The 19990-nt window shown below is 56.6% G+C and overlaps 2 protein-coding genes and 1 pseudogene across 7 annotated transcripts in view; 2 read left to right on the top strand and 1 right to left on the bottom strand.

The window, feature by feature from the left end:
* Positions 1-9998, top strand: part of ELAVL3 (ELAV like RNA binding protein 3) — a 27237-nt gene extending 17239 nt beyond the window's left edge. For 2 of the 3 annotated variants that reach the window (XM_032169749.2, XM_032169750.2), the window contains exons 4-7: positions 5443-5596; positions 5768-5993; positions 6915-6953; positions 8951-9998. In XM_032169749.2, coding sequence (XP_032025640.1) covers positions 5443-5596; positions 5768-5993; positions 6915-6953; positions 8951-9302 — 771 coding nt within the window. In that variant the 3' untranslated portion in view covers positions 9303-9998. The remainder of the gene's footprint in view (positions 1-5442; positions 5597-5767; positions 5994-6914; positions 6954-8950) is intronic. The other variant, XM_032169751.2, reaches the window with a different exon arrangement.
* A 264-nt stretch (positions 9999-10262) lies between these two features.
* Positions 10263-11314, top strand: LOC116478485 (basic proline-rich protein-like; annotated as a pseudogene).
* A 1066-nt stretch (positions 11315-12380) lies between these two features.
* Positions 12381-19990, bottom strand: part of PRKCSH (protein kinase C substrate 80K-H) — a 15784-nt gene continuing 8174 nt past the window's right edge. For 3 of the 4 annotated variants that reach the window (XM_032169746.2, XM_032169747.2, XM_032169748.2), the window contains 11 exons: positions 18358-18442; positions 17493-17571; positions 16686-16772; positions 16237-16407; positions 16070-16136; positions 15549-15618; positions 15211-15300; positions 14845-14919; positions 14658-14757; positions 14405-14567; positions 12381-13176 (listed from right to left, as the gene is read on the bottom strand). In XM_032169746.2, coding sequence (XP_032025637.1) covers positions 14421-14567; positions 14658-14757; positions 14845-14919; positions 15211-15300; positions 15549-15618; positions 16070-16136; positions 16237-16407; positions 16686-16772; positions 17493-17571; positions 18358-18442 — 971 coding nt within the window. In that variant the 3' untranslated portion in view covers positions 12381-13176; positions 14405-14420. Of the gene's footprint in view, positions 13177-14132; positions 14231-14404; positions 14568-14657; positions 14758-14844; positions 14920-15210; positions 15301-15548; positions 15619-16069; positions 16137-16236; positions 16408-16685; positions 16773-17492; positions 17572-18357; positions 18443-19990 lie in introns of all 4 variants that reach the window. The other variant, XR_009208850.1, reaches the window with a different exon arrangement.

The raw sequence follows: 19990 nt of genomic DNA, 5'->3' as shown, positions 1-19990 counted from the left end.
TTTTTTTTTGTTTTTTGTTTGTTTGTTTGTTTGTTTTTATTTGTTTTTGAGACAGTTTCCCTCTCTCGCCCAGGCTGGATTGCAATGGCACGATCTCGGCTCACTGTAACCTCCACCTCCCAGGCTCAAGCAATTCTCCTGCCTCAGCCTCCTGAGTAGCTGGCATTACAGGCACCCACCACCACACCTGGCTAATTTTGTATTTTTAGTAAAGACGAGGTTTCTCCATGTTGGTCAGGATGGTCTTGAACTCCTGACCTCGTGATCCACCCACCTCAGACTTCCAAAGTGCTGGGATTACAGGCATGAGCCACCGCACCTGGCCTAGGATGAGGTGCTTATTATTTGACAGGTGCATGTGACACTGTGACTCCGGCTGTGACCTGGTGGGGCCTCAGTGATGCGTTTGGCTCTGGCAGGATGTTTGTGTGTCACAGCAATGTTGTGTGGGTGTGTCTACCTGTGCCCTGCTCTGCGGGATTGAGTGTGACATCGTGTGCTTGTGCTGCGGTGTGACGGGTATGTGGTTCTACGACCTTCACTGTAATTCTCTGAGACTCCCTCCTGAACGTTGCTGAGAATGTGACAGTGGCCTGTGTCACCCTCTGGCTGGTTTTATCTCTGAGGCTGTGCAGCGGGGTGGCACTGCATGGCCTTCTGTCTGCCCCTGGGTGTTTTTGCCTGTGTGATGGTGTTGCGCGGTCAGTCTGGACTGGGCGCTCTGGCAGCTGCCCAAAATATCTCCAGCTGCCTGCTGCAGGCCAGGCCCCATCCCAGGGTAGGGTGTGGGTGGAGTTTGGTCCATCCTTGCCCTTGGGAAACCCATGTCATGGAGGGATGGGAAAGGTCTGTGAAAACCTCCTTTGTGTCTCAGACGGTGCTGGACCTCCAATACCCACCCAGGATTTTACCCCGAAATCTAATCCCTCAACCGAAATCTGATTCATCAGCAAGTACCCTCACAGCTCCTAGCCCCATGGGAGAGAAAAAAAGAAAAGAAAACCGTCAAATACATTGACATGATTTCTTTCCTTTTTTTTTTGAGACAGAGTCTCGCTCTGTCACCCAGGCTGGAGTGCAGTGGTGCGATCTCGGCTCACTGCAACCTCCGCCTCCCAGGTTCAAACAATTCTCCTGCCTCAGCCTCCCGTGTAGCTGGAACTACAGGTGCCAGCCACCACGCACAGCTAATCTTTGTATTTTTTTTAGTAGAGACGGGGTTTCAGCATGTTGGTCAGGCTGGTCTTGAACTCCTGACCTCAGATCATCCACCCGCCTCAGCCTCCCAAAGTGCTGGGATTACAGGCTTGAGCCACTGTGCCCGGCATGGACATGATTTATTTCTTAATTAACTTATTTATTTTTTTGAAATGGAATCTTGCTCTGTTACCCAGGCTGGAGTACAGTGGAGCGATCTTGGCTCCCTGCAATTCCGCCTCTCAGGTTCAAGTGATTCTCCTGCCTCAGCCTCCTAAGTAGCTGGGATTACAGGTGTGCACCACCATGCCTGGCTAATTTTTGCATTTTTAGTAGAGACAGGGTTTCACCATGTTGGCCAGAGTGGTCTCCAACTCCTGATCTCAAATGATCCGCCTGCCTCGGCCTCCCAAAGTGCTGGGGTTACAGACGTGAGCCACCGTGCCTGGCATGGCTGTGATTTTAAAAATCACTATTATGGACATGACAGTGGCTGATGTGATTGTCTTTTTTTTCTGGAGAACCCCAGGTGCACAAAATTGCGTTAATCAGACCCTGCCCCCTCATTCACTCTCAAACTGCTTTATCTATTTTGTTCATTTTTAAATTAGTTATTTCTTTTCTTTTTTTTTTTTTTGAGATGGAGTCTTGCTCTGTTGCCCAGGCTGGAGTGCAGTGGCGCGATCTCGGCTCACTGCAAGCTCCGCCTCCTGGGTTTACACCATTCTCCTGCCTCAACCTCCTGAGTAGCTGGCACTACAGGCGCCCGCCACCACGCCTGGCTAATTTTTTGTATTTTTAGTAGAGACAGGGTTTCACCGTGTTAGCTAGGATGGGCTGATCTCCTGACCTCGTGATCCGCCTGCATCAGCCTCGCAAAATGCTGGGATTACAGACATGAGCCACTGTGCCCAGCTTTAATTAGTTATTTCTAATAGAGGCATACACTCTCACAACTCACTGTCTCAACTCACTGTCCCAAACAAAAGCCAGAAGACACTGACCCCTATCTATCAAGAGGTTAATTAGAAGAAATAGAAAATAGAGGCTGGGCACGAAGGCTCACACCTGTAGTCCCAGCACTGTGGGAGGCCAAGGTGGGAGGATTGCTGGAGCCCGGGAGGTCAAGGCTGCGGTGAACCATGATTGCATCACTGTACTCCAGCCTGGGCACCACAGCGAGACCCCATCTCAAAACAAACCAACAAACAAAAACCTCACTTAAGAAGAAAAAGAAAGAGAAAAGGAAGGAAGGAAAGGAGGGAGGGAGGGAGGAAAGAGAGAGGGAGGGAGGGAGGAAAGAGAGGGAGGGAGGAAGGAAGGAAGGAAGGAAGGAAGGAAGGAAGGAAGGAAGGAAGGGAGGGAGGGAGGGAGGGAGGGAGGGAGGAAGGAAAAATAGATATGGCAGACATAAGGGGGAGAATTGCTCATGACCACGCACCAGCCTCTTCCCCAGTCCCTGGCGACAGGTCACCCACTGAGCATTTGAGAGGTGGACTTCCCGACCATGCTTCCAGGACATTGATAAACACACAATGAAACAAGGTCACACAATATTCCCTGCTTTGTAAATAGACTTTTCTGTCACCCATTTTACAATACTCACCACTCACCACCATTTCTGGGAAATAAATATACATGTCCATCTTTTTCTCTTTTTTTTTTCAGAGACAGGGTCTTGCTCTGTAGCCCAGGCTGGAGTGCAGTGGTGTGATCATAGCTCACTGCAGCCTTTAACTTCTGGGTTCAAGTGATCCTCCAGCCTCAGCCTCCCGAGTAGCTGGGACCACAGGTGTGCACCATCACACCCAGCTAATTTTTTTTTTTTTGTAGAGGTTGTGGCAGTGGGGGACAGGGGTGGGGCGGGGTCTTGCTATATTGTCCAGGCTGGTCTCAAACTCCTGGGCTCCCTTGATCCTCCCGCCTTGAACTTCCAGAGCACTGGGATTACAGGCATGAGCCACTGCACCTGACCCACCATTTTTTTAAACACTTGCAGAGAGTTTCATTGTTGGGCTGGACGATAATTAATAATGTGATTCAGATAACAGTGCTAAAATGTGTCTAATTCCTAGTTGGGAGAAGTGCTTTGAGAAAGAGTAATAGGGGTGGCGGGGGGAGGACAAATTTAGATGAGAGAGGACAGGGAGGATGTTTCAACTGAGACCCAAAGAAAGAAGAGGAGGAAGAGCGTTCCAGGCAGAGAGAACAGGCAATGCCAGGGCCCTGAGGCTGAGACATGCCTGATGTGTTTGGGAAAAATGGGGGAAGTTCAAGTTGCTGGAACACAGTAATTGGGGCAGAAAGTAGGGAGAGATGAGGGCATCTCATTATCCCAAGGATGGGATGGGGAAGAATGTGCAGGGTTTTACGGTCCAAGGAAAGAACTTTGGCTTTTCTGCTGAGGAAGGTGGGAGCCATAGAGGGTTCTGAGCAGAGGGGGGATGTGACCTGTCTCAGGTGTTCACAGGCGCCCTCTGGCTGCTGTAGGGGGAACAGACAGTGGGGGATGGGAGCAGGGGGGCCAGGGTGGAGGCTGCTACACTGGTCCACGTGATCAGTAGTGAAGGCTGGGCCAGGGTGGGACAGTGGCAGTGGGGTGAAGTATGTGGATTCTGGATAAGGAGGAAGGTGGAGCCTACAGGATTTACAGTGGGTTGGATGTGCATGTGAAGAACAGGTGTCGAGAACAACCTGAACCTGGGGACATGAGCACTTAGGAGGACAGAGTTGCCATTAGTGAGTTGGGGCAGATTGGAGGTGGGTGGGAGCTGGAGGCACCCATGCTGTGTACGAAGTGCCCTTGACACCCCCATGTGGGGCACCTGGACGCAGGTGCCACCAGGGGTGCAGACTGGGGACATTTGGGAGCTGATGACTAAAGACCTGAGTGTCCCTGGGGGACCCAGTGTAGCTGGGAAGAGAAGGGGCCAGTGTCTTAGGTCCACTCTCCATAGGAGTGGGAAGAGTGGCTGGGTGTGGTGGGGCATGCCTGTAGTCCCAGCTACTTGGGAGGCTGAGGTGGGAGGATGGCTTGAATCCAGGAGTTGGAGGCTGCAGTGCAGTATGACTGCACCTGTGAATAATAACTGCATTCTAGCCTGGGCAACACAGCAAGACACCATCTTTCAATAAAATAAAAATAGGCCAGGCATGGTGGCTCACACCTATAATCCCAGCATTTTGGGAGGCTGAGATGGGAGAATTGCTTAAGGCCAGAAGTTCAAGACTAGCCTGGGTAACACAGTGAGATCCTGTTTCTACAAAAAAAAAAAAAAAAAATTAAAGATTAGCTGAGGCTGGGGGAGGTGGCTCACACCTGTAATCCCAGCACTTTGGGAGTCCGAGGTGGGCGGATCATGAGGTCAGGAGTTCAAGACCAGCCTGACCAACATGATGAAACCCTGTCTCTGCTAAAATTACAAAAATTAAGCCAGGTGCAGTGGCTCACGCCTGTAATCCCAGCACTTTGGGAGGCCAAGGTGAGCGGATCACAAGGTCAACAGGTCAAGACCATCCTGGCCAACATGGTGAAACCCAGTCTCTACTAAAAATACCAAAAAAAAAAAAAAAAATTAGCTAGGCGTGGTGGTGGCATGCCTGTAGTCCCAGCTAGTCAGGAGGCTGAGGCAGGAGAATTGCTTGAACCCGGAAAGGGGAGGTTGCAGTGAGCAGAGATCACACCATTGCACTCCATCCTGGTGACAGAGCGACACTCCGTCTCAAAAGAAAAAAAAATGCTGGCCAGGCGTGGTGGTGGGCGCCTGTAGTCTCAGCTACTTGCGGGGCTTAGGCGGGAGGATTGCTTGAGCCCAAGAGGTCGAGGCTGTAGTGAGCTGAGATCACACCACTGTATTCCAGCCTAGGTAAAAAAGTGAGAGCCTGTCTTTAAAAAAAAAAAGAAAAGTCAATGTTTGTTGATGGAGTGTCAAGCATGTGATAGTGATGTGAGCTGGGTATTCAAGGATCCCTTTGGGGTCACATGTCACCCCAGGGAGACATGTCCTCCCTAGGTGGCAGGTCCCCATTACTCTATACAAGCAGTGCCAAGTTGTTACAGCCACTGCCATGTCCCCTCTCCCATATCCGACTCAGCCCCACCCACGGTGACAACTCTAGAGATACTTATTGAGTGACGGATGAGTCACTTCTGCCAACTCTGTGATGGTTTAGACATGGTCTCACTCTCTCCATCTGTGAAATGGGTCTCTGCCTCACCCCTGTCCGTCTGACCCCCTCACCCAGGTGTCCTATGCCAGACCCAGTTCAGCATCCATCCGGGATGCTAACCTGTACGTCAGCGGGCTCCCCAAGACCATGAGCCAGAAAGAGATGGAGCAGCTCTTCTCCCAGTACGGCCGCATCATCACGTCCCGCATCCTGGTGGACCAGGTCACAGGTTAGGCAGTCAAGGAGGGTGCACCTGGCGGGGGCGCTGGGCAAAGTCAGTCAGGTGGGACCAACGTGGAGAAACCGACCAAGATGCCAGGGCATGAAGCAGGGAAGGGAGAAGTGGGGTTACACAGGAGGGGACAGGGTCTTCGTGATGGACATCCCCGCCCCCTGGCAGGTGTCTCTCGGGGTGTGGGATTCATCCGCTTCGACAAGAGGATTGAGGCCGAGGAGGCTATCAAAGGACTGAATGGGCAGAAGCCGCTGGGCGCAGCTGAGCCCATCACAGTCAAGTTTGCGAACAACCCGAGTCAGAAGACGGGGCAGGCCCTGCTCACCCACCTCTACCAGTCATCCGCCCGGCGCTACGCAGGCCCCCTACACCATCAGACACAGCGTTTCCGGTGAGCCCCCTGCCACCCACGCAGATGGCCCCAGGCCGGGTGTCTCCAAGCTTGCAACCCTCCCTGAACCCCATTCCTGCCGACGGGGAGGGATGCCGGGAGGGTGCGCACACACGGGAGCCAAGGAGCCTATCTGTCAGGTGCCAAGGCCAGCCACTTGTATACAGCAGGCCCTCAATGTGTGCTGGCCACGACGATTGGCATTCTTGGTGTTAAAGATTTTGGCGCCATCTGACTGCGTTCCAGCTCTGGTGGCCCCTTTCTCTTTCGGGCACGTGGCTATATCGCTCTGTGCCTCAGTTTCCCCATCTGTAATAACACCAAATATTTCATGAGTCTTTGCTCTGTGCTAGACACCCTTATTCTTCTGCAACACGATGAGAACAGAGCTTGTGTTGTCCCTGTTTTATGGACGGGGACCCTGAGGCACAGAGAGGTGTTGGGGTTTGCCCAGCCCAAACAGAGCAGAGACTCGAACCCAGGACCTGGAGTCCAAGCTCGTAGCTACTCCAAGGGGAGACCATGGAAGCCCCTTGTGGGCCCCTGGGTGGCCGGGGCAAGTTACCCACCCCCTCAAGTGCTGCGAGAATGTTGGCTGTGGTAGTTACTGTCGCCTTTGTTAGGAGTTCTTTCCCCAGGGATCCCAGCGCCTGGGCCCAGAGGGGACCCGCTGGCCAGGAGGGGGAGGATGGATGAGGAGGCCAGTGCAGGCTGGACAGTGGCGGGGCAGGCGAGAGGCGGTGCCTGAGTGACCACGGTTCCGTGCCAGGCAGTGTCTAGCCGGGCGGGCGGGCAGCGGGCAGGCGGGGGCAGGGCTCTGCTGCAGGCCTATTGGGTGGGGGTGGGGAGGGCAGGCCGACGGTGTCACAGCAGGGGGGCATGACTGGAAGCCACCTCTGACCACCACCTCTGCCTCCACAGGCTGGACAATTTGCTCAACATGGCCTACGGCGTCAAGAGGTAACAGTGCCCCCGCCCCACTGTCCCCACCCCTCATCATCCATGCCCCTGATGCACCCCTCTTCAGCTCACCCCCAGGGCTGCAGGCTTAGTCTTTTTTGCCTGGGTCTTGGAGTAGCATGGTCATTGAGAGATGTGACATCAAAGCCAGACGTGGTGGTTCTCGCCTGTGCTCCCAGTGTTTCGGGAGGCTGAGGGGCAAGGAGCACTTGAGGCCAGGAGTTCGAGATCAGCCTGGGCAACATAGTGAGATCCTTCTCTACAATTTTTTTTTAAGGATTAGCCTGATATGGTGGTGCATGCCTGTGGTTCAGGCTACTCAGGATGCTGAGGCGGGAGGATTGCTTGAGCCTAGGAGTTGGAGGCTGCAGTGAACTGTGATGGTGCCACTGCACTCCAGCCTGGGTGACAGAGCGAGACCTTGTCTCCAAAAATTAAAAAATGTGGCTGGGAGCGGTGGCTCATGCCTGTAATCCCAGAACTTTGGGAAGCCGAGGGGGGCAGATCACGAGGTCAGGAGTTCAAGACCAGCCTGGCCAAGATGGTGAAACCCTGTCTCTACTAAAAATACAAAAATTTAGCTGGGCATGGTGGCAGGCACCTGTAATCCCAGCTACTCGGGAGGCTGAGGCAGAGAACTGCTTGAACCCGGGAGGCGGAGGTTGCAGTGAGCAGAGATCATGCCACTGCACTCCAGCCTGCAGCCTGGGCGACAGAGCGAGACTCCATCTCAAAAAAAAAAAAAAAAAAAAAGAAGGGGTGATGGAGACTCAGCAGCAGAGACCCCCTGCTCCCATCTTAGGCAACATCCACACAAAGGCAGAGTGGAAAGGGAGTTCCTAGCAGTGGGAACAGCCTGTGCAAAGAGGGCCAGAAGGAGCGAGTAGTTTGTTCCTCATGGTCGGGATTGAATGGTTCAGGCCCTTGGGTCCTCCCCTCCCAGTTGAGGGGTTTAATCCGAGGGCCAGATTGCCAGTGAGGAATGTGAATGGAGTCAATTCTGTCCTTTCATTAATTCATTCAACAGACACCTCCCAAGTGCTTACTAGGTGTTGTTCAGGGGCTGGAACAAACTCTTGCAGGGAAGATAGAGTTGATGATAATAAATATATGATTTGAAAAGGAAAGCCGGGTGCAGTGGCTCACACCTGTAATCTCAGCACTTTGGAACTCCAAGGCTGTAGGATTGCTTGAGCCCAGGAGTTCGAGACCAGCCAGGCCAATGCAGCGAGACCCCACCTCTACAAAACATTTTAAAAATCAGCGGGGCATGGCTGGGCACGGTGGCTCATGCCTGTAATCCCAGCACTTTGGGAGGTCGAGGCAGGCGGATCACCTGAGGTCGGTAGTTCGAAACCAGCCTGATCAACATGGAGAAACCCCGTCTCTATTAAAAATACAAAATTAGCTGGGCGTGGTGGCGGGTGCTACTCGGGAGGCTGAGGCAGGACAAGCGCCTGAACCTAGGAGGCAGAGGTTGCAGTGAGCTGAGATCATCCCACTGCACTCCAGCCTGGGTGACAAAGCAAGACTCCGTCTCAGAAAAAAAAAAAAAAAAAATTAGTGGGGCATGGTGGTGCACCTGTAGTCCCAGCTACTCGGGAGGCCAAGGCAGGAGGATTGCTTGAGCCTGAGAGTTCGAGACCAGCCTAAGCAACATAGTGAGACTGTGTCTCTACAAATCGTAAAGAAAATTAGCTGGGTGTGAGGGTGCCTGCCTACAGTCCCAGCAACTCAGGAGGCTGAGGCGGGAGGATTGCTTGAGCCCAGGAGGTCAAAGCTACAGTGAGCCATGATTGTACCACTGCACTCCAGCCTCGGTGACAGAGCAAGACCCTGTCTCTAAAAAAAAAAAAAAAAAAAAAAAAATTGCATTGCAGGGGGTCACACCATTCCAAGGTCATGGCACAGTCAGGGGTCATAAAGGTGTGAGGGGTCACAATGGGGTCGGAAGCATGCGGGGGGTCAGGGCAGAGCCCGCGTGACCCCCAAAGTAGTCCCCTGTCGCTCATCGCCAGGTTCTCGCCCATCGCCATCGACGGTATGAGCGGCCTGGCAGGCGTGGGCCTGTCGGGGGGCGCGGCGGGCGCCGGCTGGTGCATCTTCGTGTACAACCTGTCACCGGAGGCAGACGAGAGCGTGCTATGGCAGCTGTTCGGGCCTTTTGGGGCAGTCACCAACGTCAAGGTCATCCGTGATTTCACCACCAACAAGTGCAAGGGTTTCGGCTTCGTGACCATGACCAACTATGACGAGGCGGCCATGGCCATCGCCAGCCTGAACGGCTATCGCCTGGGCGAGCGCGTGCTGCAGGTCTCCTTCAAGACCAGCAAACAGCACAAGGCGTGAGCCCACCCTGCCTGCCCTCCCACCCCCTCCCCGGGCAGCAGAGAGAGAGAGAGAAAGAGAGAGAGAGAGAGAGAGAGAGAGAGAAGGGGCCCAAGAGAGACAGCACAGGCAGCCCCACGGACGACGCGAGGGCCCCACGTCCCTGCGGAAGCCACAGGGTGAGCACTCCGGGGTGGGAGGGTCCGCAGGGAATGGGGGGTGCCCGGGGATCCCCCGCCCCATCCTCCTGCCCCCACCCCAGGCTGGGCTGTTCACTCTCTCGTGTTGGTTTGGTTTATGGTGAAGGTTTGTTTCTTTTTTCGGCTAAAAAGAATGCAGAGATGTGCCCCCACCCCCACCCTCGGCCGCCCCCGATGGGATGGCTTGGGGGGCTCCAGGGGGTGCCCTCCCAGACCCCCTTGCCCAGGCCTCCCCAGCACCTAGGTGGGGCCTGGGGTAGGAGGAACAGGTTTAAAAATCCCCAAAAAAGCGAACCGTGAGGAGGGGTGTGGGCACCCCCGGCCCAGCGCCCCCTGGTGGAATGCGGGGAGCAGGCAGTGGGGCTGGAAGCAGAAACAAAATGAAAAAAAAAGGGGGGGTGGGAGGGGAAGAAAAACTCTATTTTTGTAAAAAGGGAAAAAGACCTCGTGGAGAATTTTTACTGGGGATTCTTGAACTTGAAAAAAAACACAAAAAAAGACAAAAAAAAAAAGAAAATATTTTGGCAGGTTATGTTTACCAACTGGGGCGGGGGTGGGGGGGCCCAGGGAGCAGGGCTTAGGGGCTGGCAGCCCACGGGGCCACACAGAGAAACAACCACGCAGACACTCACACCACGGGGACACACGGACAGACGCAGACGGACACAGCGACATGCCCCAGACACGTTAAGGGACTGGTTGGCCAAACTCAGACACATGGACAGGGATAGACAGAAAGAGACAGAAGTTAGGGCTACGTCCATGTGGACACAGACCACAGATGTGGGCACACGAATCCATCCACCTGTCCACGTGCACACGTGAATGTAGCGATAGATATTTGGACATCAAATTTGGACACTAGGTCACAGAGAAACACAAACACCACCCAGGAACACGCAGACATATGCCCATAGCATCCCATAGGCCCAGGCAGGAGGTCCCACCTCAGACCCCGCCCCAGACGCTCCCTCACCCTCTTGGCCCCCTCGCCCTGGCCCCCAGGTTCTCTGCAGAGATCTCTCCTGGACCCCCAGTGGTCTCCTTGGCGCCCACGAACACAGGCGTGCACACGCAGCGCACATGCATTGAGACACACGATACCTCGTTCCACCTTGGCGTCACGGTGGGCTGGAGGCAGCCCCCCCCCCCCCCACAACACTTGAGGCCAAAGGACACCCCTGTCCCCGGGGCTCAGCCTCCCCCTGGGCCGAGGCCTTGGCCCACGCAGCTGAGGGAGAGGCCCAGCCCTGAGCCTCCCCCACCAGAACTGGGCCTCCCCAGCAGCAAGACCCCGGCACTCCCCGACAGGCCCAGGGTGGGGTGAATGGGCCCAAGGGCCCAGCCCCACACTCCTTTCCCGTCCACTTGTCACCTACCTACCCCCTTTCGGTTTGTTGGGTTTTTCGTCTTTCCAGATTGCAGTGGACACAGCCCCCGATCTCGAGCCCCGGCCCCCGGCTTCTGTCTGGACATTACATCGCCCTAGTTTTCTTTCTTTAAAAAAAAAAAAATTCCAACAGAAGCCACAGGCCGGAGCCCCTGGGAGCCCTCGCGCCGCTCCCCACCCCACTCAGCGGCCCCATCGGAACTGAGAATTGCAAAACCCCGACTTCAGCTATAGTTAAGTTGCCTTCCCCCAGTGTCCCCACGTTTGGTGTCTGGCTATGGCGCCCCCATCTGACTGTCCAGCTCTCTCTCCCCCACCCCTCCTGGTGTTGTTATTAAACGTCTGTGGAGCTTCTGCTGCAAGGAACAAAAAAGAAAAAAAATCAAAAAAGCGACAAAAAAACACAAACAGAAGAGGAAAAAAAAAGCAACAAAAAAAGAAAACACACAGAAGAGATTTTAAAAAAAAAGGAAAAAAAAAAAAGACATAAACTGGCACCAGTTAACTTTCTTGTACTTTTTTGCTGAATTTAGCTTCTTGTAGTTTTAACTTATTGCTATGTTAACTATTTATTCTCCTCGTTGCCCTGTAAGGACATCCGTGTATATTTCTGTTACTTCATCCAGTTTGCAAGTTAAAGGAACGACAAATGTTCTCTTTGTTTCTTTAAGTTTTGCCGAGACATGGTTATGCCTAATTTATTTATAAAAGGGGAAGTGGAATCATTAAAGTAATAATAATTATTAATAACAGTAATGGTAGCCGAGTGGCACGCGGGGGTGTGTGCTCTGCGGGGCAGTCCCCACGGCCAGCGACGTCCAGGTCATCAGTGGGATTCTTTTTGCTCTTGTCTTGAGAATTTTTCAGTCCTATTTAGCTGGTGAAATCCCTAGCTTGTTCTTGATACACGAACCTATTTATTCTTGTGGTTTTAAGTCCTCCCTGCCCTCTCCCCTCTCCCCTGCAGCAGGGCAGGGACCCCTCTCCCCTGCTGTCTCTTGGGGCTCTCTCCCCTCCGCCCTCTGCATTCGGGAACACGCACATCCGCGTGGGAAGCTTGCAGCAGGGCGTCCGAGCAATAAGGGCTGGGTTTGTCCCCCACCCTGGGGGGGCCAGGCTCCAGAGAGGGGGCACCTCCCCACACCCCCCAACCGAGGCCTAGGCCCCTGCCGCCCCCAAGACTGGGAGGGGACTTTTTCTAAAACCCAAAACTCAGCCCAGCCAGGCCCCCTCCTTGGAGGCCAGCCCCTCCCCACAGGGGGCCAGGCCAGGGCTCCCAGGGGAGGGGGACTAGGGTCTTCCACGTTCCTGGGGGGCAGGGGCCAGGCCAGGGGGGAGGGGGCTCAGCCCCTCCACCCCTCCCTTCATCCTGTTATTTATTCGGAAGGTTTCAAATCACGACAGAGTCCATGTTGGAGGTGATAAAAAACTGTAAAAAAAAAAAAAAAAAAAAAAAAAAGACAAAACAAAAGACAAAAAAAAAAAAAAACCCAACAAGAACACTTCGCGTTGCGTTTAGACTATTTATTACCGGGATCACAGGCCTGGCCGCGGTAACAGACTTTTACATGGAATTGTTTAATTATTTGTACTTTTCATGCCAGAAAATAAAAGTTCAGAATCTTAAGGCCTTGGGTCATCTCTGCACAGCTGCGCGGGGAGCATGCAGGCGCATCCTGTGTAGCGGCACCCAGGCCTCGTCCTTCTCTGGGCCTGGGTCTGTCTGCAGCAGGGGCTTTGGCCCTGGGAGGGAACCCTTGGCCTCCACAGAGCACAGATGAGACCCAGGGAGGGTGGGACACGGGCCCGGATGGATGCTCAGATGGAAGTGGTCCAGGGTTCATCCATCTGGTATCTTCAGGAATGATCCCCAGATGGTGGGGGAGGCCCGGGCGGGATCTGCAGACAGGCGAGTCCCCTGTGCTCAACCCCTGCCCACACCCCGGTCCACACCCCAGCAAAGTGAGGCAGACACAGGCAAGTTTGGTTGGGGGATCACATTTATTGTATTAAGGTCACAGGTCAAGTCATTCACTACTCCCCACTAGGAGGGGTGGCAGGGACGGGGCTAGGGGTGGTGGGGCGAGTCACCAAGGTGGGGGGCCCAGGGAGGGCAAGCTCCTTTACCCATCTTTGGAGGCTGCTGGGGCCTGGGAATGTGGACCAGCCCCACCTGGGCCCCAGAGCAGGGCACGAAGCCCCACAAAGGTCCTGCCGCCACAGAGGAGGGCAACAGAGCCACAGGCAGGCCCAGAGGGGCAGGTGGACGGCACTGCAGGGGCTGGCTTCATGCCTTCTTGAGGTTCTGGGGCAAGAGAAAGACCAGATTAGAAAGCTGGGGACAGCTGGACATGGTGATGTTTGCCTGTAGTCCCGGCTGCTTGGGAGGCTGAGGTGGGAGGATCATTTAAGGCCAGGAGTTGACCAGCCCGGAGACCTTGTCTATTTTCTCTTTTTTTTTTTTTTTTGAGAGTCTTGCTCTGTAGCCCAGGCTGGAGAGTGCAGTGGCACCATCTTGGCTCCCTCCAACCTCCACCTCCCGGGTTCAAGTGATTCTTATGCTTCAGCCTCACGCAGCTGGAACTACAGGCACCTACCACCACACCCTGCTAATTTTTTTGTATTTTTAGTAGAGATGGGGTTTCACCATGTTGGTCAGGCTGGTCTCAACCTCCTGACCTCAAGTGATCCGCCCACTTCAGCCTCCCAAAGTGCTGGGATTACAGATGTGAGCCACCACACCTGGCCTATTTATTTTCAAAAGTAAAAAAAACCTTTTTTTAAAAAGCAGGGGATGTCCAGACACAGTAGCTCATGCCTATAATCCCAGCACTTTGGGAGGCTGAGGAGGGCAGATCACGAGGTCAGGAGATCGAGACCACCTGGCTAACACAGTGAAACCCCATCTTTACTAAAAATACAAAAAAATTAGCCAGGCATGGTGGCAGCGCCTGTAGTCCCAGCTACTCAGGAGGCTGAGGCGGGAGAATTGCTTGCACCCAGGAGGTGGAGGTTGCAGTGAGCCGAGATCGCACCACTGCACTCCGCATTCCAGCCTCGGCAACAAGAGTGAAACTCCATCCAAAAAAAAAAAGGCAGGAGATGGCCAGGTGTGGTGGCTTATGCCTGTAATCCCAGCACTTTGGGAGGCCGAGGCAGGTGGATCATCTGAGGTTAGGAGTTCGAGACCATCCAGGCCAACACGGTGAAACCCCATCTCTATTGAAAATACAAAAATTAGCCAGGCATGGTGGTGCACACCTGTAATCCCAGCCACTTGGGAGGCTGAGATAGGAGAATCGTTTGAACCCGGGAGGTGGAGGTTGCAGACAGCTGAGGTCACACCACTGCACTCCAGCCTGGGCCAAAGAGTGAGACTCCACCTCAAAAAAAAGAAAAAAACAAACAAACAAAAAAAAAAAGGAAGGGAACACGGGGACCCAGGTTGATAGAGTGGCCATGTGGGTCCATCCTCCTCAGGGCCCGCTGCCTCCCCTTGCTGGGGCAGGTGGAGACTCTACCTCCCCACCCACCTCTGTGCCCATCCAGCTAGAGCTCATCATGGTCGTCTTCGGTGGGTGCTTCAGGCGGGGGCTCCGGGCAGGCGGCCGGCGTCATCAGCTCCATGAGGTACTCGCAGCGACTGGGCTCTGTGGTGCTGGTCACCATGGTCTCTTTCCCGCACAGGAGGCGCACCTGGGGATGGGCAGACAGGTGCTCGAGAGGGTTCGGCTGGGCCAGGCCTGGGTCTCCCCGCCCCGGCTCCCCCGCCTTGCAGGCACTCACGGTGGTGGAGCGATTGGGGCCCTGCCAGCAGCCCGTGCCTTGCTCATACTTCATGGCACTGAACTTGTCATGGTCGGGGCCAGCCCATGAGCCCCAGGTGCTGCGAGAGACACAGGGTGCTGAGTGCTGGGCCGGTGTCGGGGCACCAGGAGGAGGCAGAGGGAAGGGGCCAGCCCAAGCCACTCACCCAAGGCTGGTGGGAGAGCCCCCGAGTTTGGGTTTCTGCGAGACAAGCTTGAAAGGGCAGAGGCGGTAGATGTATCTGTGGAGGACCAGGACATATGGACATATGGGTGGGGGGGACGCAGGGATTCCAGCCTCCTCCCACAGCCCCCCACTGCCTCCTCCAGTCCCCACACACAGGGCATCTCCAACTCCAATGACCAACCCTAAGCCTGGCCCCTGGCTTCTGCTCCCCCTCAAAATGGAGGGTAGCACTCTCGGGCCCCACCCCGCAGATGGTTCCCCAACCATCAGGAAACTGCCAGTGCCACTTCCGGGGCCACCCGCCTCCCACCCTGCCAGTGGGGGCCCCTGCACTCCTGGGACGCACTCATTGGTGGTGAGCTCGTAGCACTGGCTGTACAGGTAAGCAAACTCTCCGTTGGGGCCAAAGTCAAAAGAAATCTCTTGCTCCAGGTTCCTGGAAGGGGAGGCGGGGCGGTTAAGGGGCAGCTGGGGACGCCAGTGCCTGACCCAGGACGACAGACACAGGAGGGTCCGGCTGAGCAGTGGTGCCCAGGCTGTCCTCCCTGCCACCTCCCAGGGACCCTCCCTGCAGGGACCAGGCCCAGCCTGTGGCTGCCTCAGTGATTCCCCACCACCAGCTCCCCTGGGAGCCAGGGAGTGGGCGTTGTGGGATGGCTGTCCCCGCTCCTCAGCCCCCGCTACCTGAGGGACTCCTCCATGTCCTTCAGCGACCGCTCGGCCTCCTCGAACTTGCTGCGGGCCTCCTGGGCAGCTGGGGGAGGGGCTGGAGGTCAGAGATGTCCTCACCCCCATCCAGGAGGATGGGGAACAGGGTTCCACGGATGTGGCTCTGTGCTCCCCTACCCTCATTTTGCTCTGGCCAAGGACTTCACCCAGACAGCCCTGAGGGCCTCACCAGCTATAGAGCAGCCCCCACTTGCTGCCCAGGCTCCCAGCTCCCAAGGGAGTGGGGCCAGGGCCCCTGGGGCCTGCCAGGAGTGACACAAACAAGCTGTGGCCCTTGGGGAGGCAGAAGGGCCCTTTGGGGCTGGCGAGGGTGGGACTGGCTTACCCTAGGCCCCCTTCCTGGACTCCCCAAGATACTGGGGCTTGTGCTGGCCGAGTCAGAGCAGGGGCTAAGTTCAGGATCTTCCCCCGATCTGTGCCACCACGGCAGGAAACGCTGGGCCCACCCGAGGAGCCTGGCCCCCGCCCACCCTCACCATCGATGAAGGCCTGCGTCTGCTCGTCGTAGGGTGGCATTTTGTCTTCCTCGGCAGGGCTGGCCGGCTGCGGGGGTGACAGTGGCAGTGGGGCCTCCTGGGCAAGGGGTAGGGTGAGTAGCCCTTCCCCCACCCTCTCTGTCTCCACTTCTCCCCCAGAAACGGACCTTGGGCTGCTCCCCCTGCACCTCGGAATCCTCCTCCTCCTCCTCTTCTTCAACCTCCTCTTCTTCCTCCTCCTCCTCCTCCTCTGTGGGCGGCGAGGGCACTGGCGGCTGCTCCTCCTTGGGCTCCGTCAAGTCAGGGGCAGAAGGTGCTGCAAGGTCGGTGGGCAGTGCCTGGCAGGCGAGCGGCGTGGTCGGTGCTGTGGACTCAGGGTCCACCCACACCCTCAGGCTCACACCACAGCCCAAGGGGCAGCCTCGGTGTCTCTGCCCCTCCTGCGGGGCCTGCAGGGAGGACCGACAGCTGGGGTGGGGGGGCCTCGGTAAGGGGTGCTGGGGCCACCCAGCTGGCCAGGGTGGCCGGGTGCCAGAATCGGAGGCAGCTCCTTTGTGAGGCAGGGTGGGGGCAGTGTAGGGGGAGGACCAAGTCCCCTCCCTTCTCCTCCACTGACCTCGGACTGGTACTTGTCCCTGATGGCGGCCCAGACGCGGTCGTAGAAAGAGGTGGCGTCTGTCTGTGTGTCCCCACTGAGGAGGTCCTGTGTGTGTTGGGGGTGGTGTCAAGATCTAGGCCGCCACGTGTCCCCCTCCTCGGCCACTCCAGGCACCCAGGCTGCGGTGCCAGGCACGGGAGGGCTGGGCCCTGGGCCCTGATGACCAGGCCAGGGCCACGCCAGTGAGGCACTGCGGCCAGGAGGGGGCAGCACAGGCCCGTGGCGGGGAGGAGGAGGCTGGGGGCTGGAGTGGTTGGGGGCACTGAGACAGAGAGAGGCAGATGGACAAACGGACGTACAGATAGAGGAAGAGAGAGCCCAGGACCAGAGAGGGCCAGGCCCTCCAAGGGAGAAGCCGAGGCCCAGGCTGCAGATGGAGAAGGAGAAACCCAGGGGTGGGCAGAGAAGGGAGGCCAGAAGTCAGGGGCCACAGGGAAGGAGGGGGATAGGAAAGGAGACAGACAGGGGAAGAAGGTGTGGGGGAGGAGGGGAATAGGGCAGGACAGGGATGGGGGAGGAAGGGGACTGGGTGCTCAAATAGCGGGGAGAGTGGGGGCAGGTGCGGGGAAACGGGCTCCAGCCTGACCTGGCTCCATCCCGGGTCCTGCCAGGCGGGAAGTGGCCCTGAGTGGCTGCCATCCCAGCTCACCCAAAGGAGGCATCCCAGGCCAGCAGGGAGCTTTCCTTGGTCCCCCTCCTGTGCCCTGAGGTCACCCTGGGGCAACGCTCCCTAGAAGTCCCCAGCCAAGGGGCAGCCGGGGGTACCTGAGCTTCCGCTTCTGATAATGCCCCATCCCCATCTGTGTCCAGCTCCGGGTGAGTCTGCAGCTCAGTCACCGAGACCCTGCGGGGGCGTGGCAGAAGCAGACTGGAGGGGTGAGGCCCCAATGGCTCTCAGCTGGGGGCACCATGTGGCCCACCTGTTCTTCCCTGCAGGGCCCCACCCTAGAACTTGCTTCAGAACCTCAAGGTGTAGGGGCCTCCCCACCCTCCTGCCCCCTCCTCAGGACTCCATGACCCCAAAGGAGCTCAAAGTAAGGGGTGGGACTGGGAGATACCTCGACCCCAAATGCCCGATGACCTCTCTACCAACTCACCCAGGTGGCACCTCCTTCCACCCCAGAACCCGGCACATTGAAGCTGCCATCTGCCTTGGTCTCCCACCCAGCAAAGCCCAACCCCACTCTTGCCCATTCTGCCCATTTGGTCCCTCTGAAGCCCCCTGCCTCTTGGCACCCGACATCTAGGCTCCCAGAAGTCCACCCTCCACCAGGTAACCCAGCAAGCTCAGAGGCACAGCCAGGATTCGAACCCAGGTCTGGCTTTCCCCAGAGCGTACAGTGGGGCTGGGAAAAGCAATCCGATCGCTAGATGCCTAGACACACTCCCTGAGGCTGAGGGTCTGTGCCCAGCTCCTGGGGAGAGGGTGGTCCCCCTATATCCTCGCCCAGGGCATCCTGGGCCTGGCCATCCATGAGTAAGAAGCGGGGTCACACGGGGCGTGGGATCAGCCTGGACCTCACGCCGGGGGAACCCAAGGAGGCTCTGGCTGGTTTCTAGAGGTGAGGCTGGCGGGGAGGGAAACCCAGGCCCAGGGAAGGGTGGGCAGCTCCAACTCGGGGACACTCACGTCCCGTCCATGTCGTCATCCAGCTCCTTGAAGGCATCAGCCGCCAGCTCCTGCTCCCGTTGGGCCTTGGCAGCAGCCAGCTGCTCTGTAAGGAAGCCACCTCTGTCACCGCCTGCCCACCCACCAGCTCCCACCAACCCCCACACGCCACAGGGTCGTTTGCCACCAAGCGCCTACTGTGTGCCTGGCCCCATGCTGGACCCTGAGGACACGACTGTGGAGGAGACAAAGGTCCCTGCCCTTGACGGGAGGACAGACGAGGAGCAAGGTGAATGGTTTAAGCCTGGTTGTGTTGGGGGAGACTGGGACAGGGTAGGGAGTGCAGAGGCAGGAGGGCCACCCGTGGGGCTGGAGCAGGGAGGTGGGAAGCCAGGTGGCAGAGGGCAGCCCTCTCAGGCCACTGTTGGGACAGAGGTGGGGGCGAGGGCGGAAGCCAGGTGATAAAAAGGGCTGGCCCAGGCTGGGAGCCGAGGAAGAAGCACAGAGCAGAGGCAGATTCTGGGGAGACGCAGATGGGGTGCGCAGACAGTCAGAGGTGGGAGGTGGGAGGCGGGAGGTGGGAGGTGGGAGGTGGGCTTGGGGAGAGGAGAGCGACCACTGAGACTTTAGGTTTAGGACCCGGCAGAGGCGTGTCGGGGCAGGGCTGCAGGAATGAGACTTCATGGCCAAGGACGCTGGGAGATGGGGAGGATACAGGGAGGGAGACCGGTCCTGGGGGCGTCTTGGGGGTCCCCAGGGCTGTTCCCAGGAAGAGGGGCCAGCCGGACAGAAGGGGACCGAGCCTCTGTCCCAAAAGTCCCTCCCTTGTCTGTTGCTACTCTGTCTAACCTAAGCAGAGGGGAAAGCAGCCACAACAGCGGCTCCAATGATTAACTTCCTACTGTATACCAGGATTCAGTTCCCACTGTATACCAAGCTCCAGCTTGGTCCTCTACAAACAGAATAAAAACAGCCGGTATTTCCTCTAGAGAGTCTTGGGTCACCCCAGGAGATCCCGCATGTCCCAGCAGACCCGGCTGACACTGTTCTGAGTCTCACAGATGAGGGCCTGAGGGGTCCCTGACCTTTCTGTGTGTGAAGGGACCTGCCCATAATCCCCCACCCAGTGAGAGGTGTAGCCTGGGGCCCAATCCAGGCCATCTGCCCTTGGAGCCCTGGCTCAGCCCCGCCACCCTTTGGGAATCTGGGTCAAAACACGGCGCTTCCCTCTGATTCCACAGCTCCACACTGAGAACACATCCTGAGGAAAATCAGGCCTGAGCTTGCCCAGACCCACGTGAAAAGAAGCTTGCAGCACAGCAAAGATTCAGGGGCAGACAGAGCCAGACAGTGAATTCCCTTTCTACATGCAATGCGGCCGTGCCAAAAAACACCAGGCTCTAGCACCAAAAACAAATAAAAAAGGGAAATAATATCTTCAGTTGCAGACAGAGCTGGGCGCCGTGGCTCATGCCTGTAATCCCAACACTTTGGGAGGCCAAAGCAGGCCACCTGAGGTCAGGAGTTTGAGACCAGCTTGGCCAACATGGTGAAACCCCGTCTCTACTAAAAATACAAAAATTAGCCGGCTGTGGTGGCAGGTGCCTGTAATCCCAACTATTCAGGAAGCCTAGGCAGGAGAATCACTTGAACC

The sequence above is a fragment of the Hylobates moloch genome, unplaced genomic scaffold, assembly GCF_009828535.3.
Source record: "Hylobates moloch isolate HMO894 unplaced genomic scaffold, HMol_V3 SCAFFOLD_12, whole genome shotgun sequence".
Classification (NCBI taxonomy): Eukaryota; Metazoa; Chordata; class Mammalia; order Primates; family Hylobatidae; genus Hylobates; species Hylobates moloch.
Note: the sequence above shows the minus strand (reverse complement) of the source record. Positions and strands in the feature narration are given on the sequence as shown.